Genomic DNA, 21,433 nt, shown 5'->3' on the forward strand with positions numbered 1-21,433 from the left:
GGCAGTAATTGCTGCAAAAGGGGCCCAAACCAAGTACTGAGTACATATGCATGCTTATACTTTTCAGAGGTCTGATATTGTTCTATGTACAATCCTTGTTTTATTGATTGCATGTAATATTCTAATTTTCTGAGACTGTGGATTTGGGGTTTTCATGAGCTGTAAGCCATAATCATCACAATTATGACAAATCACGGCTTGAACTATCTTGCTTTGCATGTAATGAATCTATCTCATACATTAGTTTCACCTTTTAAGTTGCATTACTGAAATAAATGAACTTTTGTACGATATTCTAATTTTTCGAGTTTCACCTGTATATACATCTTTAAATAATAATAATTTGTTTAATACAAATTAAACACAAAACAATTTTTTTAAGGGTTAGGGGGTTAAGGTTAGGGGTTAATTATTTATTTATTATTACATAGTATTTATTTAGGATTATTTTTATTTACTTGTGTATTTCTTTAACATTTATTTATTAATATTATCACCCTAACAAAAAATAAATAAATAATTGATAAAATAAATAAATTAATGAATTATAAAATAATAAATTATTATTAGTAATAATATTAATAATAATAATAAGAAGAAGACGAAATAAAAGCTGATGGAAAGGCTGAAGCAGAAAAACCTAGCAACAAATGATGCAACAGATGCTATTTTTCTCTATTGGCTAATAAAAGTTCATAAATAACTAAAAACGCGCAAAATTTGATGTAAAATATGTGCTGAAAAATGCTATGCTCAGATGTGAATGAAGCCTATCAGATATAATCTTATACTGTATGTACTTAACCCCTTGAGCTCTGGAAAGTTTTATCCCCTTTATGACCAGGCCATTTTATACTGTTCAGCGCCGCGCTATATTAGCTGGGTACTGTGTTGCAAGACCACACAATTGCCAAATTCAATTTACACCATTTTTTTCACATAAATAGAGCTTTCTTTTGGTGGTATTTGATCATAACTGGGCTTTTTATTTTTTATTATATAAACAATAAAAGACTGAAAATTTTTTTGAAAAAATATATTTTCTACTTTCTGTTATAAAATATATCTATTTAAGTCAAATTTCTTCATAAATTTAGGCCAAAATGTATTCTGCTACATGTCTTTGGTAATAAAATCCCAATAAGCATATATTAATTGGTTTGTGTGAAAATTATACCAATTGACAAACCATGGTATGTACATTCGAAAATTGAACAATCCTGATGTATTGACAGCCTGTCTCATTTCTTGAGGCTCTAAAATGCCAGGATAGGACATTTTGGAAAGTAGACAGTTTGAGGTATTTAGTAAGAGGCATGACGATTTCTATGAAGTTGTAATTTTTTTTCCCAATTTTTAAAAAAATTAAGAAATTAAACACAATTAGTTTTTTTCACATTTTTGTAAACATACTGTCACCAGTGCAGCTCAGTGTCGTAGTGTGACTGGTGTGGCAGTGATAAAGGACACTGACTGATGACAATATGTAAATAATTTTTTATTCAATTTTGAAAACATTTAAAAAAAAAATTGTAATTTTTTTTTACACCCTTTTATCAGAGCAGTTCAGTGGTACGGTACAATTCTGGGGAGGGTGATCTTTTTTTTTTTTTTTTTTTTTAACTGTTATTGCTTATACAATGAAGATCAATGTATAAGCGATAACTTTAGCTGTCATGAATGAGTTCAGCTTCCTTTTGTGATCTGTGATTGACTAAGCTAATCAGATGGTACAGGTAGCAAGGTAGCATGTGATTGCTGTGGGCCAATCACAGATTACAATAGTAAGCAAGCTGTTCATGAATGGCGAGCCATTCCTGACAGGTTGTTTACATTGTTATCATGTGATTGTCATGACCAATCATATTGATCACATGATACCCGGTTACCGGTAACAGCAGTCACAGGAGAGCCACGCTGTGCGCTCCTAAACAGGTGCAGGCTCAATCAAGTACATAAACGTGACAGAGCTTGCACATGCTGCTCTGCTGCAGCAAATCTACTGTGTGGAAGTGGCAAGTGGTTAAAGATATTGTACTGTACATCTCATTATTATTGTGTTGATTAGAGAGCCATCTATTGGCAGTTGCAGCCTATTTCTTTCTAAAGAGAAAGAGGAAGGAGGTAGTGTTTGTAGTTGTTAAAAGAGAAGTATGGACATAAAAAAATATATATTTATTCTCATCTAAACAGTTATATCCCCCACTGGCTCCGCAGTGAGAACTGAGCAAACAAACACTGCTGACCACTCAGTTCTCCCCCTACTCTCAGAGCAGAGCACCGTGACTGTCAGTCCCTACCTCTCTGCTCTTCACCTTCAGCGATCACTGGAGCGCTGGGCTGTGGAGGGGATGGGAGGGGCTGGCTCAGGCTCTTGGCTGGCAGATCACCAAGAGGCTGAGTCAGGTGGCGTCACTCCAGCTCTGAAAAGATCCTGACATTTATTTATTTCAGTTATTTATATAGCGCCGGTAATTTACGTAGCGCTTTACATATACATTCACATCACTCCCTAACCCTCAAGGGGTGTACAATCTAAGGTCCCTAACTCACATTCATACATACACATACTAGGGCCAATTTAGACAGGATCCAATTCACCTACCAGCATGTCTTTGGAGTGTGGGAGGAAACCAGAGTACGCGGAGAAAACCCTTGCAGGCACAGGGAGAACATGCAAACTCAAGGCAGGTGGTGTCGTGGTTGGGATTCGAACTAATGACCCTAGTGCTGCCAGGCGGAACCACTTAGCTACTGTGCTGGCCTCTATATATAGTTGGAATCAACTCAGAACCTTGAATCATCAGCCTACAGCAGACTTTAGCCTACTGTCCGCTAAAAAACAGGAGTGCAGAAGGAACTGCCAAAAAAAGCTTTGCCTATATTTCTGCTTTAATAGTTTCACCCTGACATCACTGCAGACCCATGTTAGCTTCCAGAAACACATCAGTGAAGCTCTCTTATTTATCCCTCTGATACACACATGCTATCTATTTATTGTTTGTTAAAGTATATCTTGATTGAACTGCTTTGGATTTGCTGTGGGATTTAAAGGTGGGCTGTCTGCAAAATACATGTGTTTATTGTATGCATTTGAAAAGACATGTATAAAGGCATATTGTAACCTTAGTTTATGTGACTGTATTGCAGTTTTACAAAACTATTCACAGAAGTAAATTCAGTTTTGGAATGAAACATAACGCTGTTTGTCAGTTTTGTTACAGTTGCTAAAATAACTGTTAGCTAAGAATTGGTAGAACAGCATAGATGTATATAAAAATATTTAGACCTGCAGAATAGTCATGGAAATATTGTTAAGCTGATGCTGCTCAATTTGTCTAGGCATGAGTGGGTGTCTAGGTAGTTCTGCATGTAATACAGACAATCAAAGAATAAGGAAGGGCGATTATCAAAAAAGCAGTACAGGAAAATTGCGGTGGTATTCGACTTATTAAAACAGTGCAAATGTGTACTGAAAGAGGAACTCCTGTCAAAACGTTTTTCTAGTCTTGAGTAACATGGTAAAGGTTTAAATGGTCTGCAACATTTATATTGCTATCTTTGTTGCCATTTCACTGACTAATTCTCAATCTCTGCTCTGGGGATCATTGTAACCAGCAGGGGCGTAGGTAAGGGGGAGGTCAGGGGGGGTCTGACGCCCCCCCACCGAGGAGAGTTGCCAATCATCCCTTATAGGGACAGTCTGTATCAGGGGCGGACTGACAACTCATGGGGTCCCCGGGCAATAGGGGATCATGGGGCCCCTGTGTCCTTGCCCAAACTCAAAAAAGCCTATGAAAAAGGTACCAGCGGCATCTAATGGGGCCTCCTATTGACCCCGGGCCCTCGGGCAGTGCCAGAATTTCCAAATGGTCAGTCCGCCCCTGGTCTGTACAAAACAGTGGGCACAGTTTCAATATGGCCGCTAGTGCAGGGTGCAGTTCAGATATCAGCCAGAGTCAGAGGAGGAGGAATGCTGCCTATGACCCCAAGAACACCATCCCAACCGTCAAACATTCTGCTTTGGGGATGCTTTTCTGCTAAGGGGACAGGAGAACTGCATCGCATCAATGGGACGATGGACGGGGCAATATACTGTCAAATGTTGGGTGAGAAAGTTCTTCCCTCAGCCAGGGCATTGAAAATGGGTTGTGGATGGGTGTTTCAGCATGACAATGACCCAAAACACATGGCCAAGGCAACAAAGGAGTTGCTCAAGAAGAAGCACATTAAGGTCCTGGAGTGGCCTAGTCAGTCTCCAGACCTTAATCCGATTGAAAATCTGTGGAGGGAGCTGAAAGTTCGAGTTGCCAAACGTCAGCCACCACACCTTAATGACTTTGAGAGGATCTGCCAAAAGGAGTGGGCCAAAATCCCTCCTGACATGTGTGCAAACCTGGTGGCCAACTACAGGAAACGTCTGACCTCTGTGATTACCAACAAGGGATTTGCCACCAAGTACTAAGTCATGTTTTGTGAAGGGGATCAAATACTTATTTCCCTCATGAACATGCAAATCAGTGCATAATTTGTTAGACATGCATTTCTTTTGAATTTTGTGTTGCTATTCTGTCTCTAAGTGTTACAATACACCTACCATTTGATTTTTAGACTGATCATTTCTTTGTGAGTGAGCAAACATTCAAAATCAGCAGGGATCAAATATTTATTTCCTTCACTGTATCTGAAAATCGATCAATCCAAATGTACTGATAGCCGATCTCATTTCTTGAGGCCCGAAAACACCAGGATAGTACAAATATCCCCCAAATGTCAGCAGAGTATAAATACCTCCCAAAGGTCAACACAGGACAAATACCCCCAAATGTCAGGACAGTACAAATACCCCCCAGATGTCAGGACAGTATAAATCCCCCCAAATGTCTGGACAGTACAAATACCACCCAAATGTCTGGACAGTACAAATACCACCCAAATGTCAGGACAGTACAAATACCACCCAAATGTCAGGACAGTACAAATAACACCCAAATGTCAGGACGGTATAAATCCCCCCAAATGCCAGGACAGTACAAATCCCCCCCCCCTCCCAAATGTCTGGACAGTACAAATATCCCCCAAATGTCAGGACAGTACAAATCCCCCCCCCCCCCCCAAAATGTCTGGACAGTACAAATATCTCCTAGATGTCAGGATGGTATAAATCCCCCCCAAATGTCAGGAGAGTGCAAATATCCCCCAAATGTCAGGAGAGTACAAATATCCTCCAAATGTCAAGACAGTACAAATACCCCCCACATGTCAGGACAGTATAAATACCCCCCGAATGTCAGGACAGTGCAAATATCCCCCAAATGTCAAGACAGGGCCAATAACCTCCAAATGTCAGGACAGGACAAATATCCCCCAAATGTCAGGACAGTACAAATACCCCCCAGTGGGCTCTTTTTGGAAAGTAGTCTGAGGTAATTAGTAAGAGGCATAGCAAGTTTTTTGAAGTTGTAATTTTTTTTGTCATTAATTTTTGGAAAATGAAGAAATTGTTTTGAAAAATAGTTTTTTTCACAATTTGTTTTTTACACACTGTCACCAGTGCAGGACAGCGTCATCACATAACTGGTGATAAGGGATTCTGACTGGTGACAGCATGTAGAAAAAAAAAAAGATTTTTTTTTACATTTTTAAATTTTTTTTAACACCCTGTGACTAGGACAATAATAATGAAATTGTTTCACTCAACGTTTACTATTGTGGCTAGTTGTGACTGGCACTGTCTGTACCATGCGATTGCTGTGACCAGTCACAGAGATCAACACAATAGTACAGAATGGATGGCATGAATGAATGCCATCCATTGTGTATACCTGTCATGTGATCTGCTGTGATTGGTCACAGTAATCATATAGTATCGGCAACGCCCAGTACACTGATCAATCATCCGCTGTGTCTGGTGGACACAGCGGGTGACAGATTTCACCGCAGTGTGGCCCTTTCCAGGAGGATGTCATATGACATCTACCCGGAATGGTGAATGTTCCGCCCAGCCATCATTTGACTATAAGCCAAGCAGGAAGTGGTTAATGTTGCCTCTTCACCTCTTGTTTAACCCCTAAAAACCTGCACCACAACTGCATGGTGAACGAGTCGCATTTGATGGTTACTACTGTGGCCCTTTTCCAGGAGGACGTCATATGACATCCACCCGGAATGGTGAATGTCCCGCCTGGCCATCATTTGACTATAGGCCGAGCAGCAAGTGGTTAATGTTGCCTCTTCACCACCTGTTTAACCCCTAAAAACCTGCACCACAACCGCATGGTGAATGATTCCCATTTTATGGGTACTACTGCCTGCCTGCTGAGTGCTACAGCATTTATAACTGTTGCCCCCGTCAGCTGCATTTAGAGCTCAAGGGGGAGAAGTTGGTGGTGGGGGAGGTAAAAAAGCAGCTGAGCCCCCCCAAGAAAAAAAAATAGCTACAGCCCTGATCACCAGAACAGAGTGATGACAAATCTAAATTATTCTAGTTGTCATAGTGGTCATTAACCCCTTATCCCTGCCTGTACACATATATGGGATCTCACTAAACTGGATATTCTTCCGTGAGGTCACATATAAGCGCACATGTGTTTGTTCTGGGAGTACATTGCACAGCACACTCCCAGCACAGAGACCGGACTCTTACTGAGTGCCCCAGGTCTTGTACTAACAGTTGGGAACCGGGAGGCCCTGTTTAGCTGTCACAGTTAACAGTCACTGTGCAGCCTGCATCTGTTTTTTTCTTCTCTGAATGGAGAGAAAGATACATTGGGGAGATTTACTAAATCTCGTGCACTCAAGATCTGGTACAGCTGTGCATTGTAGTTAATCAACTTCAGGGGCGGACTGACAACTCATGGGGCCCCCGGGCAATAGGGGATCATGGGGCCCCTGTGTCCTTGACCAAACTCAAAAAAGCCTATGAAAAAGGTACCAGGGGCATTTCATGGGGCCCTTCTACTGACCCTACAGGCAGTGCCCGAGTTTCCAAATGGTCAGTCCGCCCCTGATCAACTTGTAACTTCAGCTTGTTCAATAAAGCTTTGGCAATAAAACCTGGAAGCTGATTGGTTTCTATGAAGAGCTGAACCAGTTTTAGTAAATCCTACAAACCCCCCCCCCATTGCATCTTCTTCTCCTTGCCAGTGGGGAAAAATGTAAACTAGTGGGTGTCAACTTAGAAGGGCCTCAAATAAATGTGGCCCCTGACATCATCAAAGGGCCACATATAATGTTCAATACATGTAATACTTGAGAGGACTGTCAGAGACTGCAGACCTATTAAAGGAAATGAGAGTCAGAGAGTGTGGACATGCTACATTGTTGGCTGGGGATATGCTGCAGAAGACGATACAAAACGGGGAACATGTTACATGAGGCTAGTAGATCAATGCTATTACCCTAATTACTGTTCCTGCTACAGATTGCTAAAGTCCAAGGGCTGCACATCATGTACCAAAGGGTCACATGTGGTTCAGGGTTTGATTTAGGTCAGTGCTAGGGATCGGATCAAAGTCAGGGTCAAAGGTCAAGCTAAGGGTTGGTGAATTCTATTAGTTTTAGTGTAAGTGTCAATATCAGTGTGTTTTAGGAAAGATAAAAAAAAAAAAAAGGCAAAAGGTCACTATTGTTGCTGGTCCCTACTACGGGTACATACAAAAAATAACATACACATATGTGGTGTCACTGTGATCGTCAGGGGCAGGAGAATTTATTTCAGGTTGTTCTTTGGCTGTAGGTTATGGAAATAGCAAGAAATATGCAACTATATTTTAAAAAATTATATTTTTATACTGGTTTGGGCCAGTTTTCCTTTGATACATAAAAAAAAAAATCAGAAGCTATCCATTACTATTTACCACCAAATGAAAGCCCCATTTGTTCTTAAAAAACAAGGTAAAATCAATCTGGATACACTGAGTAGATGCGATGATATGTACAGTTTTACTAACACATGCAAAAGCTTTGTTCAGGAGTTAGGATTTGTTTCACCTTAGTCATGAAGGGCTAAAAAAAAGAGGAAAAATCGGCCAACAAGGGACATCTGACAATGTTTAAGTTTCCCTTCACAGGAGAAAGTGACAACAACAAAAAAAAAAACCTGACAAAGATTCCAACATCCTTCCACACTCTTACAACACAAGAGAAAATGTTTTGGCTGGGACTGCCACAGGGTAAAACAAATCTTAATGCCTGAACCCAGTTTTGCAACTTTGGCACATGTTAGTAAAATTGCATATATCATCACAAAATGTGGGGTGGGATGTACACTGACAGGCTATCACTGTGATCATGTGATTGGGAATCGGTCCTCCTGGTTCCTGATTTGTTAGTATAAGATACAGAGCTGTCAGTAACTCTGTACTGGAAATGCGCTGTGCAGCCCATCTTTACAAGGTAAGGCAACAAGCAGCCCAGGGATACCTAGTTAAAACAATGAAAACATCTAAAAGTGTACAATGCTTTTAACCATAAACCAGTTAAAAAGAAACAGTGTTTGCCAAGTACTCTTTGGTATAGGTTACCTTAAAACGTGTTGTTGAATTGCACACGTTTACTATATGTACCCCCTTATGGTGTATAAAAGTTTCCCAAGCAATATCTAATGTTATAAAAACTTTTCCATTACAGCATATGGAGAAAAAGTACAAATGCAGTACTTGTTGGCTGAACAAGAGAGCAGGAGCACCACCTAGCATAAGCCGCAGCTCTTCTGCCAGGTTTCCTGCTGATCCAAGGCATGTACAATGAGGTACAAATAGAAATGTAGGGTGGAGGGGCTGTTAGAGAGTTTAAAAGAATAGTTACCATTTAACCACTTCCAGTCCGGACACTTTTACCCCCTTCCTGTCCAGGCCACTTTTCAGCTTTCAGTGCTATCACACTTTGAATGACAATTGCGCGGTCATGCAACCCTGTACCCATATGAAGTTTTTAGCATTTTTTTGAGACGGATAAAGCTTTATTTTGGTGGTATTTATTCATCACTGGGATTTTTATTTTTTTTGCTATAGAAATGAAAAAGTCCAAATATTTTGAAAAAAAGAGCGTTTTTCTTATAAAATTTTGCAAATAAATAGTATTTCATCATAAATCTTGGCCAAAATTTATTCCGTTATATTCTTAGAAAAAAAAAACCCAAATTAGTTTATAACCAAAATTATAATTTTTAAACATTTTTTTTACATTTTTTCAAATTTTTTTTTATATTATTTTTTATTTATTTATTTTTTACATACTGTCAGCCTAGCAGTACAGTGTCACCATGGTGACACTGTACTACTTGTGCGGGGTGATGAAGGTTTGTTTTTTTTTTTTTCTACACTGATTGCTTTTACACCCATAAAGGCTGTAAAAGCAATCATTTCTCCTTCTCTCTGGCTGCATTCCTGCAGCCATTGAGAACTACTGAGTGAGCTGTGATTGGTCACAGCTTGTCACATGGTACAAGCCTGTTTTGAATAGCCCTGTACCATGTGATCTCTGTGATCATTCGCAGATTTCACACGTAGTAAGCAATGATGTCACAAGTGACATCTTGCTTACTACTTTGCATGTGATCACTGATTGGCCAATCAGCGATCACATGATCGGGACCTTGTACAGAGGTCCCGTCCAACGATCGGTATTCCACTGTGTCTGGAGAACACAGCGGGCACCAGATTGCGGTGCTTCGCGCTCCCAGGGAGCGCACACAAGCAGGGTGCGGGGATGCCGTTTATAAATGACCACCCAACCCTGCACTGCCACCGTCCGGCCATTTATATACAACGGCCGGACGGGAAGTAGTTAACAATGGGAAGATCCCTCATTGTACTGTGTTACTGATTACATATTTACTAGTGTATGATCAGCCTTATTAAAAATTGCTTTTTACACCATGGCATGTTTACTGAACAGAAAAAAATTACATAAGGCTCAACTGGCTAAGCTATAATGCGTGGGTTTTTTTTTTTTTTTCAACAAAAACTTGTATTTTTTTCAGCAATGTGAATGTTAGTTTGCTGTAAATACCTGTTATACCAAATATGGATGTTATACCTTGGTAAATTTAACATATGCTTCAGTATCATACAATGCAGATAATGAACCATTATTGCTATATTTGTTGCATAAACACTTTAATTGCTAAAGTGTTGACCATATTGCATCACCTCTACTCATACCTTATAGTGACCCTATCTTTTTCCAATGCAGGCCAATGTAAAAGTCCCTCCCTCCTCAGCAGCATATATTCACATTTTCTTTGCTCTTGTACTACTCAGCCATGCGCGAATACCTGAATCTTTCAAGTATGGGTGAGCATGTGACTCACTACCCTTCTCTCACGTGACAGTGCTGGTCATAGCTGGGAACTTGCTGGTTTTTGCTTGCAATCTCAAATCTTTGGCTGCCTGCTGACTGATAGAAGTGACACTAGTGTCACTCATGTCAGACAGTGGAAGGCCCAGCATAGCTGAGGAAGAGAGGATTTTTTCTCTTCTCCGTCCAATTGCCACTAGGGTGGAGGAAACCAAGGAGTCTGCTCAGAACAGACCTTTTCTCAGTAAAGGCTGAGGAGTGAGGGTGAACTGCCCTTCCTCCTGTCTCTCCGTGTTACAGTATCTGACATATCACATGACCATGGGGTCAAGAGCTGCCTCTATTACTGGATAGATTCCTGTACAGAGAGGAAGTCTGTAACGTAAGTGCACAGAGGGTGGAAGGAACACCACAGGCCCAGAACCCCCTTCATTTCCTCAAATTTCCCCACAGGGACGCTTAGCTCCAGCTCCCTTTCCCCTTAGAACCACCTAACCCCCTTCATTACTCATTAGCCTTCTTCATTTCACTGGCTGCAATGTCTGGGTAGTCTACCTTCCTCTGAGGGCAATGAAGATGAGGCAGTATTTCCTTCAACTAACATCACAAACACAAGACCTTTTACCTATCATGACTAATCGGGCATTTTTTCCCACTAATGATGCAGAACATTTTTGAACCTATCAACGCTAGGGAATTTTTATCCTCCTGATGACACCAAAAACACTGAGACATTGTTTCCTATTACTGACACCAATGATCATGGTCCATGTTTTTCCACTCACTGACACCAGCAATTCTGGAGAACCTTTCATTCGTGCATTGTTAGCTCCACGTTTCACCGTAGAACACTATGTGCACTGGTTACAGGCTTATGTACAAGAGTGTTGCTGTCACGTGCAGGCTTTTACATTTGGACATAGCACAGCTCAAATGTATCTGTTAAAATGCAAAATGCTGCATTTGACCTGCATACCTGCAAACATACAATATTTAATAAAACATGCTTTTTTAAGGAAACTGTAGGCCTTACACGGCTTCACAATTGTCATCTACACTGAATCTTTTAAGATATCTGCTTACCTGTGTTTAATGTGCTTTTAAAACATGCAAGAGAGGAGGCTCCATTGCTGCATGTCGGCTATCACGGCCACGGACCCTAGATAAGTGGAATAGATGATCGATCTCCTCTCTCTCTCTTCCCCCCTCTCTCCTCTCTCCCTCCCCCTCCTCTCTCTCTCTCCCCCCTCATCTCTCTCTCTCTGCCCCCCTTCCCCCCTCTCTCTCCCCCCCTCCTCTCCCCCCCTCCCCTTCCCCCACCTCTCTCTCCCCTTCCCCTCCTATCTCCCCCCTCTCTCTCCCCCCCCCTCTCCCCCCCCTCTCCCCTTCCCCCTCCTCTCTCCCCCCCTCTCTCCCCCCTTCCCCCTCCTCTCTCTCCCCCTCCTCTCTCTCCCCCCTCCTCTCTCTCCCCCCTCCCCCCTCTCTCTCCCCCCCTCTCTCTATCTCCCCCTCCTCTCTCTCTCCCCTCCTCCTCTCTCTCTCCCCTCCTTCTCTCTCTCTCCCCTCCTTATCTCTCCCCCCCCTCTCTCTTTACATTGTACACAGATCTGACCCAACAAGGTGTCATGCATTTACCGTATATTTTGCTCCATAAGACACACTTGGGGGGAAATGTCTGTGCTTTTTATGGAGCGGCCGGCCCAGTATTCCCGCCGCCATTGTATGTCCGCAGTCTCTGGTCATCTCATGTACTATGTCCGCAGTCTCTGGTCATCTCCTGTACTGTGTCCGCATTTGTTCATAGTTTTTTTTTTTAAACTATAGTCCGGCCCTCCAACGGTCTGAGGGACAGTGAACTGGCCCCATTTAAAAAGGTTTGAGGACCCCTGCCCTACTACTTCAATTTTGGTGTGGCGCATAACAAGAACTGCTATTAGACTCAAGTTTTGCCCTTTCTCCAATCTGAAGCTCACTGACTTCTAAAACGTCCAGGTATAGTGCTGAATCATTGTGTTTGGCCAAGCACTGTGTAAGACAGCAGTCTTTAGCCCTATGTGAGCTCTGACTAGTCATTTTGGAGCTTACACAGGGCTTTCTTTCTCTAATCCTGGCAGCCAATAAGAGAAATGTGGGAGCATGAGGAGGTTAGTATATGTTGCTGGGCAGAAAGGATAGTAAGTAACCCTATTACTTTGTCCTACGTCAGTGAAGGAAAGGGTCACTATAAGGACATTAACACACCTTTTTGTTTTACTGTATTCCTTCTTGGCGTAGGTATGTACTCATTACCCTTCAGTAATTTACAAATCTCACCAGCTGTTGTACTCTTTTCTGAAGAGACCTTCCGATGGGGCACTGGTGGTTTAGTAGGGGTGTCTGGAGGATTCTGAAATGGAAAACAGAAAACTGCTGAGAATGTTACAAACATACGTTTGTATAATGTTTTTCTTTAAAGAAAAGTTTGCAGTAGCAGCTTTCAAAAGAAATTAACGGTGAATATATAACATTGGCTGCAAAAATGGCTAAGCACCGACTATGTAGCCAGAAGGAAATAAGTTTGACCAGCACCCATATTTATAAATTTAGCTGAGCCATTAATCATTTTTCAGATGTACTTGATATCTCTTCATCACCTAATCAGGTAGATAGGAATAGTTATGGAGATATTGTTTTGCAGTTGGTACAGTCCCTAAAATTGCTGATAAAACAAAGTTTAGATTGCTTATACGCGGTATTATAGAAGTAGCTGTTCCACGTATTGCTATTGGACACTGATCTTTTCCCCAACAATAGAAATACAATCCCCTTATATAGGTGATTTAAAACAGTTGGAATATTGTATGCTATATTACAAACTGCAAAATATTAAAAAGTTCAGTATAAAAGAGGTGATCCTTGGGGTGCTGCACTGGGTACCAAAGACTGTGTGCAAACAGCCTCAAGTGATGGAATTTCTTTCCCTAGGACTTATTTTGTGCATTTAGCATACGCTAAAAATTATTCCACAGGGAACAAATGAAATTGACTTAATTTTTCCAAAACCATGTAAGAAGACTTTGCACATGTTAACAAATGATGCTAACATAGATAAAAGCGTGCATTTTGCATTGTTTTAAAGAGAGGTTCACAATTCCGGCACCCTCAGTGTCCACTAAGGGATGATATAGAGAGACTTATAGTGTAGTTGTTGGCCTTCAAAGGTAAGTGCAAGTGAAACGATAGGTCAGAGAGTTGTTAATACTGAGAGAGAAGAGAGAGGATCCATGACATCACCAGACTAGCAAGAAGACACCCTGCAGGAAAAGGTAACGGTGGGCACTTATAGTCAGAGTTTTGCTTCATGGAGAAGACTGTCCAAGCATGTCTTCCGAAGGAGGGTTGAGTCTAAACCACAATGCACATTGATACAGCTAATGACAACATTTTTAATCAATGTTTTACTGATTTATGATCAAATAAAAGCACCTTTTAAAATCATTTATTTTTATAACATCTCTACACATTACAAATGATAAATGTACCTTAATGGAACAGCTCTAAAGTGGCCCCCTTTACTTTACCTCCACTATTGAGGGAAAATTTCCACTGAGAGATTATGTTTTACAGCCTACCATGTAGTTACAGAGATGTATCATAAAGAACCTATGGAAAGAATTACAATAATGGCAGTTTAAACCCATTTTTAAAGCATGGTATGCTCAGCAATAGCCTGGCCTGTCATATTAAAAAAAATGCTCAGACCCCCATTGGGAAACTATGCTCTGTGATGGTTTTTCAGGTTTCTTTCATATTTTTATATATTGAGGAAGAAGGATTTTCACAGCCCAGAAACTTTTATGCACACTCAAACATACTGTATACAATTATATATATACATACACACACACACACACTATATTGCCAAAAGGTATTGGGACAACCCTCTAAATCATTGGGTTCAGGTTTTCCAATCACCTCCATTGCCACAGGTGTATAAATTTAAGCACCTTGGCATGCAGACTGCTTCTACAAATAATTGTGAAAGAATAGGTCGCTCTCAGGAGCTCAGTGAATTCCAGCGTGGTACTGTGATAGGTTGCCACCTGTGCAATAAGTCCATCCATGAAATTTCTTTGCTACTAAATATTGGAAGCAACTGGGAAAAACAGCAACTCAGCCATGAATTGGTAGACCACGTAAAATGACAGAGTGGGATCAGCGCATGCTGAAGTGCACAGTGTGCAGATGTCGCCAACTGTCTGCAGAGTCAATAGTTAAAGACCTCCAAACTTCGTGTAACCTTCAGATTAGCACAATAACAGTGTGTAGAGAGCATCGTGGAATGGGTTTCCATGGCCAAGAAGCTGCATCCAAGCCTTACATCACCAAGTGCATCGGACGCAGTGGTGTAAAGCATGCCGCCACTGGACTCTAGAGCAGTGGAGACGTGTTCTTGCCTGACTGCATTGTGCCAAGTGTAAAGTTTGGTGGAGGGGGGATTATGGTGTGGGATTGTTTTTCAGGTGTTGGGTTTGGCCCCTTATTTCCAGTGAAGGGAACTCATAAAGCATCAGCATACCAAGACATTTTGGGCAATTTCATGCTCCCAACTTTGTGGGAACAGTTTGGGGATGGTCCCTTCCCAACATGGCTGCACAGCAGTGCACAAAGCAAGGTCCATAAAGACATGGATGAGCGAGTTTGTGGTGGATGAACTTGACTGGCCCGCACAGAGTCCTGATCTCAACCAACAGAACACCTTTGGAATGAAATAGAGTAGAGACTGCAAGCCATGCCTTCTTGTCTGACATCAGTGCCTAACCTCACAAATGCGCTTCTGGAAGAATGATCAAACATTCCCATAGACACACTCCAAAATCTTGTGGACAGCCTTCCCAGAAGGGTTGAAGCGGTTATAGCTGCAAAGGGTGGGCCAACTTAATATTAAATCCTACAGACTAAGACTGTGATGCTATTGGAGTTCATGTGCGTGTAAAGGCAGAATTCCCAATACTTTTGGCAATATAGTGTATATAATGTTTATACCAGAATAAATTGTTACACACTGATCCACCTGTGCTACTGGGCCCTCTAGAAATTTGTATGATATTCTGGGTCTGCAGTTGTGTGTTTTGGATCCTTTTCTTCTTATAACACAAGGAAATGTATGAATTATTTTAAATATCAACTTTATAAATAAACTGTGTTGACTGATGCCCTCTGTTGATGAGCATGAGTTAAAAGTCTTTTTGCCCTTTTATTTGATCTTGGATTTCTTAGATTGGAAAATAGTTGGAGAATAATAACATTAGCTGTGTTGAGATAGAATCAGTGAGCTCTTTCTTCTACGTTAAAGCCTGTGGGTGGTTTGGTTCATGTTGCATAATAAATCCCCAGCAACATCAATGACCTACCTTATCTTTTTCAAGTACATATAATCCCTACCAATTAACTTCTGTTATTTGGTTTCATTTGGTCGGTTAAGTATACCTTCAACACATTTTGCAATAGCTGTTTAATAATTTAAAAAATGCCTGTTGATCTTGCTGTTAATGTTGTAAGCAGATACTTTCCTGAGCTCTCTGCCTGTGCTGACTGATATCAATTACATTGTTCCCTGAGGACTACAGAACAAATTCTCTCAATGTTATGCACAATAAGTGTGGGATGGTGTTCCATAGTTCTGTGTTGTTTCTGTTGTCCAAATACACAAAAGTTAAGAAGTGTCATCATCCTACGACTGGAAGTGTATTACTACTATGTAAAGTGAATACAGAGCCCCCACCACCACCACATACCTACACACACACGTACATACATACACGCACACATACATGCATACAGACACACACACACACATATACAGACACATACATACACACACACACACACACATACAGGCACACACACAAACACACACACACACGTCTCCCCTCTGGCTCTTTCAGTCTGTCACACTCCATTTCTCAGCACTCTGGTCACTGACAGTTCTCCCCCTTCCTCCCACTGTTACATGCAGAGTTCTTACCAGTCTGTGGATTCTCCTCCTCCTTGAGCTCTGTCAGTCACTCTCTCCTCTCACCGTACCGAACTCGTAGCATGCTTGCACAATCCACCCTGCGGGCCCCTCCCCATCCTTTCAGGAGCCTGTCATAGGACCTCCTAAGGACTCTGGGCCCTTGAGTAGTGTGTGAGTGCTTAATGCCTGAAAGCTTATTCCGCCTCTGGTGCCGGCACCCCGCTCCATAGCCATCGGCTGTTTGATCGATCTGGCCCTTGCCCCCATGTTATTTCCACTCGCGAAATACGAGCAGGCGAGTGGAAATTTCAAGGCCGGATATACTGTATATTGTATTATAGACTTTTCCTTTTGCTTGAACTTTATTTGTTTCTACACTGTATATGAATAACTGACATGCTCTTTGCACACAGAATATACATTTTATTATCAAGAATTTAAATGTTTTTTAGGGTTTCATTTCTATTATTGCTCTTTTGTGTCAATCAAATATACAGTTAGGTTTATCTATAATTACTATTGGTCTATATTATTTATTTTGTTAAGGGAGCATTTTACCACCCTTCTGGAAAGTCTCCAGTGGATTTCCATGTGAAGAGACATAAAATGTCTTTAAAATATGAATGTTAAAAGCAGAATTAAACGCTGCAATTTTTTTCTATTAAATGGGCCTCATTAGCTTGATGCCATAATGTTCTAGGTGCCCTCCAGTGCTGCGCTGTCAGTGTTCCTGCTGGTTACAGGTACTTCCATCTTCTCCCAGGCTTCCTTCTGGTTTCCATCTGTTTGGCCCCTTGAATGGCTGGACCATGATGACGTTACTCTTGCGCATTTGTATGGTGTCACATCATCATGGCACAGAGGGTTGCTGTAAATGTACACTGAGTTGTGCACCTGTGGCTCACAGTACATTACCACTGACAGGCAGGGAGAAGCATTTATGACAGAAGAGACCAAAAGAGTCTCTCCTATTATAAAAACCCTACCAGTGTTTTGTTTTGGGTTTTTTTTAGTTCAGTTCCACTTTAACATTATTATTATTTTTATTAGTAAGAGTATTATTTTTTAATTATTCATATTCTAGAGTAGCTGTAGTGCTATTGCCAATTAAAAAACCAAAACAGTTTTAAAATAAAGATGGAAAAATGTTACAGCAACATGATACACACAAAAATCTTTTACCTTTAGATTAAGATGAACTGGGCTTTTTGGTTCAACAGGCTTATTGCATGGTTGATCCTCTGCAGTTTTGAGCTGTCTTTTAGGTGGCCGGGGAGGTGGAAGCTGTTGAGTTGGCAGATAGTTTCTCAAAGAATAATAAAAACATTCCATTAATTCTTCTAACTTATTTGAAGTAAAGAGATTGCTTGTAGGAGGGACAGAATCATTCTGTAAAACTACTGAAATGTTTAGATATTTAATAGGCAACTCAAAGCATTCCGAGACATTGCCCAACAAACTGACCAACAATACAGGTTCGTCAACTACCTCTTCCAATCTGAGAAAACGAAAAGAAGTCAAAGGGTCATTGGGTAAAGATGCATCTTTTGCTACATTTTTCACCTCACAGGGGAGTTTAGCTTTTTCTATTATACTACTGATGTTATATTTTTTGTTGCCTTTAATTTCCTCCACAAAACGACCTTCCATATACAAAGGAAGCATGATTTGTTCTGGTTCATCATCTTCATCATCATCTGCTGATTCTTTATTGCACACCAAAACATCAACTTCTTGTGTTCCATATTGACTTGAGAAGATAGTTTTGGTTTGATACAAAGTGCGTAGATGATCTCCAGTGCAGAGTGAAGGAACGTTATCATCACTGCTCTCACTGTCCTGGGTCACCACAACATTTAACTGTGTTCCTTCAACCATATTGGTCCACAGTTCATACACTGTTGAAAACTCTCTTGGTCTTTTGCGAAACTTTCCTTGATATTGCTTGTGGATGAAAAAGAACCTGAAGGTTTTACCTTTACAGGCTTTGGCCAGCACTTTTGTAGAAATAGTTTTTTTGTGGATAACAATTTTTTTTCCTTTTTGTAGTGCTGAAAAGCTGTCATTTCTCAACAGATGGTTGCATTCTGCCATATCCAGAATTTCTGCAACAACTGGAAACTTGCTTTCATGCTGACAAACGTCTTCCAAGGACAGTGGCTGAATAAAAGTGATGTTTCCACACTGGTCAGTGATATCTATTACATCTACTTCCAGACTTGATGGAATCATAACCAAACCTTTTCTCACTGCATTAGGGAAAGGAAATAATAAAATAACCACAATAACCACATACATTGCAAGGATTTCAACAAACGTTACTGGCACTTCTTTACTAGTATTCTGTGCAAGAAAGGTCTTGCCCAGGGGTGGACTGACCATTCGAGCACTAGGGCACTGCCCGAGGGCCCGGGGTCAGTAGGGGGCCCCATGAAATGCCCCTGGTACCTTTTATAGGCTTTTTTTGAGTGAGGAAACAGGGGCCCCATGATCCCCTATTGCCCAGGGGCCCCATGAGTTGTCAGTCCACCCCTGGTCTTGCCATGTCCTTTCACAAACTGACACCTTGCCTTGGTCCTTGTCCTTGGATACAACTACATCAGTAGGCTTAGTGTTGTAATATTTAAAGAGGATCTGGCATTCCCTGATGTGTGCAGGTGTCTCAGAAAGCATCTCTTAAAAAATTAGACTCATTATGCTGGGGATGCCTGCAATATCATTCAAGCACTGTTCAGACTAATGGAAAAAAGTAAGCTAATCATAGAAGAAAGAATTTTAATTTCTATACACAGTTTACATGTCCAAGGTTACTATAATTGTTGGAAAATTATATCTTAATTCCTTCACAGTTTAATAAAATTATAAGGCTGCAACCTAAAAAGGTAAAGTATTTTAACACCATTAAATTACTAAATAGATATTTTCTACAATTCAGTATAGTTTTGTAGTGATTGTGGGGGTTTTCTAATACAATTATGAGATAAATAACTTCTGGTACAAATGTGATGTGTTAAAAAACACTAATTTATACTATTCAAATGGTCAAAAACACCAGCTCTGGATAGTATACCTTCCTCTATGAGTTGTTGCTCTTTTAAAAGGAAATGCAGATTTTAAATATCGTTTCCTCCTTTATTATGTTTAAAACTGATTAATATTTTTTGAAAATATTTATATTACATTTTTTATAAAATATTACATATAAATTGGCATATTTACACAACCAGCCAGTGCAAGGCTCCTTTCCATGCATGTGCTTTTAAGCTACTCTCAACTGAAAAATAAATGGTGTATAAAGGGCTCAACAGCTCTAGCTTCAACTTATAAACACAATAGAATAGTCAAAACAGGGACTTTTTCTACTCCCCCTTCCATTATGTGCTGCTCAGATGGCATTTTAATTGCACTCATTCCTCCCACTGATACCAACGATGGTGCCCCATCATTAGTGTCAGTGTGGGAGGAACAGTGCCCTATCATTGGTGTAGTGGGAGGAATAGTGCCCCATCATTGGTGTCAGTGGGAGGAATAGTGCCTCATCATTGGTGACAGTGGGAGGAATAGTGCCCCATCATTGGTGTCAGTGGGAGGAATAGTTCTCCCATGATTGGCGTCAGTGGGAGCAATAGTGCCCCCTCATTGGTGTCAGTGGGAGGAATAGTGCCCCCTCATTGGTGTCAGTGGGAGGAAAAGTGCCCCCTCATTGATGTCAGCGGGAGGAATAGTGCCCCCTCATTGGTGTCACTGGGAAGAATAGTGCCCCATCATTGGGCTGCCGTTCTGCCCCCCTGAAAAGTGCTGCCCTAGGCAAACGCCTGGTTTGCCTTGCGGCAAATACGCCCCTGCTCCACAGGCCGGTGCTCCAACGAGTGCTGAAGGGGTAGAGCAGAGAGCCAGTGACTGACAGTTACCACTTTCTGCACAGTGAAGACTGAGAACTGAGCATTCAGCAGTCATGTAATCACTCATGTAGTCTTAAAGCCGGTGGGTGACAGTGGCAACATAGGACAGCTGCTATCCCACAATTCTACTTTCAATAATCTGGCTTCTGCAAGGCAGAACACATAATGTGGACAAACGGGGCTGCTGATAAGGGGGTACCACTGGTGCTCCTGTACGGGACCTGGGCCACATCAGTTTAGCAGGGGGTCCAGGCAGCAGGAGGAATTGGATCATGGACATCGATCAGAGGATCAATTTCTGTAATTGCCCACCACCCCACTGTACCGATCACCCCCTTCTGTTCGTGATCCGATTTCCCATGCCCCTGCTGCCTAAGACCCTCTGTGTGCCCCCCCCCCCATCTCCAACAGTACTGCTACACTGCCAGCTTCTGCTCCTCTCCCTCCCGCCGGCTTTCAGCTGCTGCAGAGGGAAAGTAGAGAGGATCTGGTCTGGTAAATGCCCCCCCCCCTCCGCCATACCAATTTCCCCTACCTGTAGATGATTTATTTTCCTCTGATGCTGTGTGCCCCTCCAGCACTGTCAGTTTCCTCTCTTTTTCACCGGCTGCTGTGGGGCACAGGAGATCACTTCAGGATGGAGGGTGGGGGTAGGGGCCAGTAAATATATTTATAATATATTTACCGGGCCCTTCTTTTTCTGAATGAACACAGTGAGTGATACTGATCACTCACTGTTCTCATTCATAACTGAAGCACAGTAAACTGTGTTTACTATGCTTTGGTTTATGAATGAACAGGAGCCTCCTTACAGAGTGCTTCCTGTTCATTCATATGCAATGCAGTTAAGGCTGCAAAGAAAGGATTGGAGATCCGTGTCCCCAGTCCTTTTCTCTGTCTCAAAAGTGAGATGTCAGGGGTGTGTTTAGACCCCAAGCCCCCCAACAGCATTGTGAAAAAATAATTGTAAAAAATAATTTAAAAGTAGTAAAAAATAATGAAAAAAAAAACACATTTAAAAAATAATTTAAAAAAATGTGAAAATAAAAAAGTAAAAATATTTTTACAAAAATCCAAACTGAAAAACAAACAAATAAGGGCTCATTCACACATGTTCTCTGGCCCATACAGTGTGAATGAACAGTTTGTTCATGCATCTGGAGCTGCCTGTTACTCTATGGGGACACAGGGGCTATACAAACACATCACAGGTCTTAATTTCACAGTTGTG

General features: G+C 41.3%; 1 protein-coding gene across 1 annotated transcript in view; it reads right to left on the reverse strand.

Moving 5' to 3' along the window:
* THEMIS2 (thymocyte selection associated family member 2) overlaps nucleotides 1-21,433 on the reverse strand; it is a 68,595-nt gene that overhangs the window by 15,309 nt on the left and 31,853 nt on the right. Inside the window, exons 4-5 of the mRNA XM_089686213.1 lie at nucleotides 17,483-18,549; nucleotides 12,540-12,688 (exon numbers count right to left, since the gene is read on the reverse strand). Of these exons, the coding sequence (XP_089542339.1) occupies nucleotides 12,540-12,688; nucleotides 17,483-18,549 (1,216 nt within the window). The remainder of the gene's footprint in view (nucleotides 1-12,539; nucleotides 12,689-17,482; nucleotides 18,550-21,433) is intronic.

The sequence above is a fragment of the Staurois parvus genome, unplaced genomic scaffold (assembly GCF_062004578.1).
Source record: "Staurois parvus isolate SC_StPar_1 unplaced genomic scaffold, SC_StPar_1.0 ptg000394l, whole genome shotgun sequence".
NCBI lineage: Eukaryota > Metazoa > Chordata > Amphibia > Anura > Ranidae > Staurois > Staurois parvus.